The sequence below is a fragment of the Chrysochloris asiatica genome, unplaced genomic scaffold (assembly GCF_000296735.1).
Source record: "Chrysochloris asiatica unplaced genomic scaffold, ChrAsi1.0 scaffold00112, whole genome shotgun sequence".
Classification (NCBI taxonomy): Eukaryota; Metazoa; Chordata; class Mammalia; order Afrosoricida; family Chrysochloridae; genus Chrysochloris; species Chrysochloris asiatica.
In genome coordinates, this window is record NW_006408630.1 from 8,057,147 (window position 1) to 8,064,202 (window position 7,056).

At 36.9% G+C, this 7,056-nt stretch overlaps 1 protein-coding gene across 1 annotated transcript in view; it reads left to right on the forward strand.

The window, feature by feature from the left end:
* Positions 1-7,056, forward strand: part of RXFP1 (relaxin/insulin-like family peptide receptor 1) — a 100,677-nt gene that overhangs the window by 36,553 nt on the left and 57,068 nt on the right. The window contains exon 4 of the mRNA XM_006867936.1: positions 663-734. Within this exon, the coding sequence (XP_006867998.1) occupies positions 663-734 (72 nt within the window). The remainder of the gene's footprint in view (positions 1-662; positions 735-7,056) is intronic.

The window sequence follows — 7,056 nt, forward strand, 5'->3', positions numbered from 1 at the left end:
CTTCTTTTATTTTATTACATTGCTTTCCAGAAAATTTGAAGTTTGAGCCCCAACCAATACAACCACAATTATTTGAACCTTGCCTGGTGTTTTCAAATTATGATATAAAAGAAAGCCTATACAATGCATTGGAAATTATAATGGGATTATTTATTGAACAAAGATGTTTCAATTATATGTACCATCTTTGACCATTCACTTCATAACTAATTTAAAAAGGAAGAAAAAGTAATGGAATGTGAGAAATAAATAATTTAAGGAACACAACATTTCTTAAATTTTTGATATATTTTAAAGGGAAAACATTCATTTTTATTGTCGCTCAAAAACTGAGATGTTTTCCAATGTTAGTTAAGTAGTATGGAAAAGGGGAATATAAGTTAAAAATCCATTACTGTTTTATTATTTTTAAATTATTAGAATTCTAATGCTTTGACCTAATTTTAAGAAAATATGAATACCTTAAAAATGCAGAATCAATTAATCAGAATTAGTTAAAATGATACTGTGAATGTGACTGTAACATAAGGCAATAAAGCATTTCCTGAAATCTGAGTGGTAAATTAAATGCAATTTATAATCATCATAAGCCATAGTAGTTTAAAAGTAATAAAAGGGAGGGGGGAACTTTACATAAGAACCCAAATTTGTGTTTATTTCAGGTCACTTCAATGGAATTTAATAAGAAATCTTCCTCCTGATGGCTTCAAGAAGTACTATGATCTTCAGAAACTGTAAGAAAAAATTTAATTCCTAGTATTAAGATAATTTCAAGACCAGCCACTTCTCAGAAACCCTATACAGTCGCTATGAGTCAGAACTGACTCAACGATACTTAACAACAATAATTAAGATATCTAAGTGCTAATTTTTTGGCATTATCTGTTTTCTTCTCACTTCTATAGAGACCAACACTGTATCTTTTAAGTCTACTAACACTTCAGTTCACTGTTTTGCTGTTAGCTGGAGATGGCAGGTGAAAAATAGCATTTTCCTGGAATAGTTCTGGAAGCCATTCTAGAAAATCTCAGATACCTACTTCTCTAAAGATACTACACTATATGCACTGTGAATCAGAGAGCAGAAACCACCAACCTTTCAGTTAGCAGTGCAATGCTTAACACACAGAACCACCAGAAATCCTTAATGATAGGAATCACTTAACTTCAAAATCACTTAATTTCATATTGCTCTTTCTGTTAAGTCTGACTCATAGCAACCCTGTATAGGGTTTCCGAGGAGTGACTAATGAGCTTGAATGGCCAACTTTGCAGAAACGGACCTTCTGGTCCAGGGCTCATCTTATAGTGACACAACATGACTCCTAATTTCGTATTAGAAAATAAGAAGTCTCCTAAAAGAGACTTTTCAGAGTTTGATTCAGAACACCACTCAATCAACAGAATTATGTGATTTCCAAATCAGGCCTGATAACAAAAGTTTCCACAGGATATTTGATGCTTATACTTTCTGATTTCGGGAATGTGAAGAATTTTTCTGATCTGTAGCACAACCTTATGTCCATAAATTTAAAATAAGTTATGAGCATGAATCTGAATACCAAAAATTTATTTTTTAAAACAGTAAAGTAGTTCAGCACAGTAAACATTTTGCACAGTAAACATTGTAATGAATTCTGAATAGCCAAACAAAAAAATTATCAAAATAATCTAATTACAAAATTGTTCTAAGTTTGTTTCTAATTTCTACTTATCTGTCAGTTTACCATACTCTGGTGGTTTGCATGAAGCTATGCCTCTGGTGAGGGACAGGTTTTAGTGCAGCTTCCAGGCTAAAAACAGACTAAGAAAGACTAAGTGGTTCACGTCTGAGGTATTAGTGCTGAATACCTTTGGAACAGCAACCAAGCATTGTCTGACACAATGCTGGAAAATGAGTCCCTAGGTTTGAAAGGTACTCAAAATATGACTGAGGAAGAGCTGCCTCTTCAAAGTAGAGTTAAACTTAATGACAAACTTTATGGACCTTCATTTACTGATGGGACATGACTTTAAATGAAAAGAAACAGCTGCAAGCATCCACTAATAATAATTGGAATGTGGAATGTAGAAAGTATGAATCTAGGAAAATTGGAAGTCATCAACAATAAAATGAAATACATAAAAATCAATATCTTACACATTGTTGTTGTTGTTGTTAGGTGCCATGGAGTCGATTCTGTATCATAGTGACTCGGTGTAGGGTTTTTGAGGCTATAAATCTTTGTGGGAGCAGAAAGCCTCATCTTTCTCCCATGGAATGGCTGGTGGGCTCAAACCACTGACCTTGTGGTACACAGTCCAATATTTATCCTACAGAGCCATTGTGCTCTCCATCATAGGCACTAAAGAACTGAAATGGATAGGTATTGGCCATTTTGAAACAAGCAATCATTTGGTTTTCTATGCTAGGAATAACAAATTGTAGAAGAATGGCATTGCATTAATCATCAAAAAGAACACTTCAAGATCTATCTTGAATTACAATGCTGTCTGTGATAGGATAACAACCTTAAACTTACAAGAAAAATCAGTTAATACAATTATTATTCAAATTTCTGAACCAACCACCAAAGTCAGTGATAAGGAAATTGAAGAATTCTACCAACTTCTTGAGTCTGAAACTAATCAAGCATGCATTCAAGATGCATTGATAATTATGAGCGATTACAATGCAAAAGTTGAAAATAAAGAGGAAGATTCAATAATTGGAAAATATGGCTTTGGTTATAGAACTAACACTTGAAATCAATAATAGAATTTGCAAGACCATCAATTTGTTCATTGCAAATCAAACTTTTCAACACCTTCAATATCAACTATACTTCATGAGGTATGATACACAGGCATCAAATTGACTACATCTGTGGGAAGAGATGATGGAAAAGCTTAATATCATCAGCCAAAATAAGGCCAGAGGCTGATTTTGGAACTGACCAGTAATTGTTCATATGCAAGTTCAGGCTGAAGCCGAAGAAAATTAAAATAAGTCTATGAGAATCAAAATATGACCTTCAGTATATCCCTTGTGAATTTAGAGACTATCTTAAGAACACATTTGATTCATTGAACACTAATGATTGAAGACCAGAGGAGTTATGGGATGACATAAGGAACATCATACATGAAAAAAGCAAAAGGTCATTTAAAAAGTAGAAAAGACTAAAATGTAGGTATCAGAAGAGACTCTGAAACTTGCTCTGAACATGAAGTAGCTAAAGTGGCTGGAAGAAATGAAGTAAAAGAGCTAAACAAAATGTCAAAGGCAACTCAAGAAGACAAAGTCAGCTATTGTAATGAAATGTGGGCGTGGGGGGTAGGGGAAGTGAAAAAGAAAATAAAAGAGAAAGCTGAAAGGGAAGAACAAGCACAGCACTTCTCGTGCTGAAAGAATTGAAAAAGAAAAAAGACAAGACTTGATTTGCAGTATTGAAGGATTCTAAGGGCAAAATGAAAGAGTGCTGGTGGCATAGTGGTTTTCCTGTTGGGCTGCTAACTACAAGCTCAGCAGTTTGAATCCACTAGCCACTCTGCCAGAGAAAGATGAGGCTATCTGCTCCTATAATGACTTATAGCCTCAAAAGTGTCGCTGTGGATCAGAACTGACTCGACAGCACACAACAACAACACAACAGGAACAAAATATTGAATAATGTGGGAAGCACCAAAAGAAGATGGGAGGAATACACAGAGTCCCTGCACCAGAAAGAATTGGCTAACGTTCAACCATTTCAGGAGGTAGTCTATGACCAGGAGCCAATAGTATGGAAGGACGTAATTCAAGCTGCACTGAAGGCATTAGCAAAAATCAAGGCTCCAGGAACTGACATAATACAAATTGAAATATTTCAACAAACTAATACAGCTCTGGAGCACTCACTAATCTATGCCAAGAAATTTTGAAGAGAATTACCTGGCCAATTTACCTGAAGAGATCCATTTTTAGGTCATGTTAAAGAAACTTGACCCAACAGAATGTATAATTCATTGAACAATATCGTTACTGTCACATACAAGTAAAATTTTGCTGAAAAATAATTCAAAAATGGTTATAGCAGCACATTGATAGGATGCTTCCAGAAATTCGAGTTGAATTAGAAGAGGACTTGGAATGAGGAATGTCATTGTTTATGCCACACAGGTCTAGGCTGAAAGCAAAGATTACCACAAAGATGTTTATGTGTCTTTTTTTGACTATGTAAAAGCATTCAACTGTGTGGATCATAATAATCAGATAACATTAGGCTGAATGGGAATTACAGAACACTTAATTGTGCTCATGCAGAACCTGTACATAGGACACGAGGCAATCATTGAAACAGAACAGGGGGATACTGTGTGGTTTAAAATCAGGAAAGGTGTGTGCCAGGGTTGTATACTTTCACTTATGGAAGTAACAGTTCAAGAAATCAAATGACATATTACATCAGGCAAATCTGCTGCACAAGACCTCTTTAAAGTGTTCAAGAGTACATATAACAGATACCAGATTAAGGTGTGCCTGACCCAAGGCAGGGAATTTTCAGTCGCCTCATATGCATATGAAAGCTGGACAATGAATAAGAAAGACCATAGAAAAACTGATGTATTTGAATTACTATGTGTTGGCAATGAATATTAAAAGTATCAGGGACAGCCAAAAGAACAAACAAATCTTCCATGGAAAAAGTACATCCAAAATACTCCTTCGAAGTAAAAATAGCAAGACTTCATCACATGTGTTTTAGATATATGGAGGGACCAGTCCCTGGAAAAGATCCTTGTGCTTGGTAAAGTAGAGGGTAAACAAAAAAAGGAAGATCCCCAAGATGTGTTGACACAGCAGTTGCAACAATTGGCTCAAACATAACACTAGTTGTGAGGATGGTGCAGGACCAGACAGGGTTTCATTCTGTTGTGCATAGGGTTGCTATAAGTCAAAACTCACTCAAAACAGCACCTTACAACAAGCTACAGTGAGAAAGACGAATTATCCACACCATCACTGGATCCAGAACAAATATGATAAAGTTGTTAGATGTATAGTAGACTTAATGTTGTTGTTGTTAAGTGCCTTCAAGTCAGTTCCAACTCATAGCTACCCAATATAGGGTTTCTGAGAAGTGGCTGGTGGGTTTGAACTGCTGACCCTACTGTTCAAACCAACCTTGCAGCCCAGCATATTAACCCACGGTGCCACATCAGGACTCTGGTAAACTTAATTGTTGTTGTTGTCATTGTTAAGTGCCGTCGAGTCAGTTCCAACCCATAGCAACCCTGTATAGGGTTTCCAAGGAGCAGCTGGTGAACTTGAACTGCCGACCTTGCAGTTCAAATGGCTTTGAAGTTTGACGCATTAACCCACAGTGCCACACCATGACTCTAAAATCAAAGTTTTGTTACCTTGCATTCTTGAGAAATAGATATTCTATTATAGTAAAAAAAATTCTAATTGTTCAAGAGTTCATTTGTGTTTAATTTTCTCTTGTACTTCTAAAATATATATCGCATAAAAACTCAAAGAGATAAAATCCATTGAGTCAATCCCTACCCATAGCAACCCTATAGGACACAACCGCATCTTTCTCCTACAGAGGGCTGGTGTGTTTGAAACATTTGTTATTAGCAATGCATACCTACCCACTACACCACCAGGGCTCCTGCTTATAAACTCAGGACACCCTAAAAAGAAGTTGGTGACCGTTGGAAACTTTTTACTTATTCCCCCTAACATGGGGCAAGTACACCTACGAGTGCTCTTGTACTCATTCCCTTTGACCTACAGTTAACTTGAGACCAATGCAAAATTGACATGGAGGCTGCATCTGACCTCCTCTGACTTCACAAGGAGGAAGGAAAATCGAACTCCACACCAACCCAACTCCAATTCCTATGAGACAGAAGTCAGACATGCCTCCACCCTCTTCCCGCCTTTACTAATTCTGACACCAGCTGTCCCTCCTTCCTTCTAAAGCACTCTACTTTTCTGCTGAGTTCAAAAATTATTTCAGTGGCTATACAGAACTCAGACAATACTCACAATTATGACAGTTATTAAGGAAGTTAATAGATCACAGTTTAGGACTAGAAATGTTCCGAATAAGTCTCATACCAGCCATGGCCAGAGACAGGAGTCTCTTGATTCCTTGGCCTGGCCTAGGATCTGCTCCAGCAATATGATAAAACTATGTTAGCACTGCTGATAAATACCCAAAGGGCACTCTACTCTGACATAAGCCTCAAGCAGAAGACATTCAACTCTAGTTCTGTAAGTCAATAACATTGTTGTTGTTGTTGTTAAGTGCTGTCAAGTCAGTACTAACTCATAGCGACTCTGTATCGGGTTTCCTAGGAGTGACTGTTGGGCTTGAACTACCAAAAGTTTGGTTAGCAATCCAGTACTAATCCTACAACATCACACTAGGACTCTCAACTAACCTACCACCACCACCCCGCCCCAATTAAGTGCATTGAGGTAAGCCTTCTGCCAAAGACACTCAACTTTACTCATTTCCTGGGCCAGGACGCCTAGTGCTTGGTCTCATGCTCTGAATCTTATTTCTGTTGCTGCTGCTCCTTACCATTCCTCTGACATGCCTCTGTCTCCTGGGTCAGAGCTTCAATGTTCAGGAATCTTGGGACCAAAGGATCCACTCTACTCCTAGGTCATTTTTCTTGTTGGTAGGGAAATCCCCACTTACATGATTGCTCAATTTAAACCCAGAGGGATAGCAAACTGACCAATCCACCCATTATAAAATTAAAGTGTTAATATCACAATTAACCTTGTTAACAGTCATTCATAACTGAATCATATAACACTTTCATCATCATTCCCCCACCTTATCTTACTCAAGAAGAGGAAATATACCCAATCTGCACCCAGTTCCCAATGGGAGTCACAAAGACCATGTCTAGAAGAGCTAAACTAAGTAATTCCCTGCACCACAACTAAATATCCACATTACTTTAGTTAACTATAAAACTTGCACCTTGTATTGACATTATGATCTAATTTATATCTTTCTATTCTTGATATTTTTGCATTACAATTTTCCTTTTTTTATTTTTATTTTTC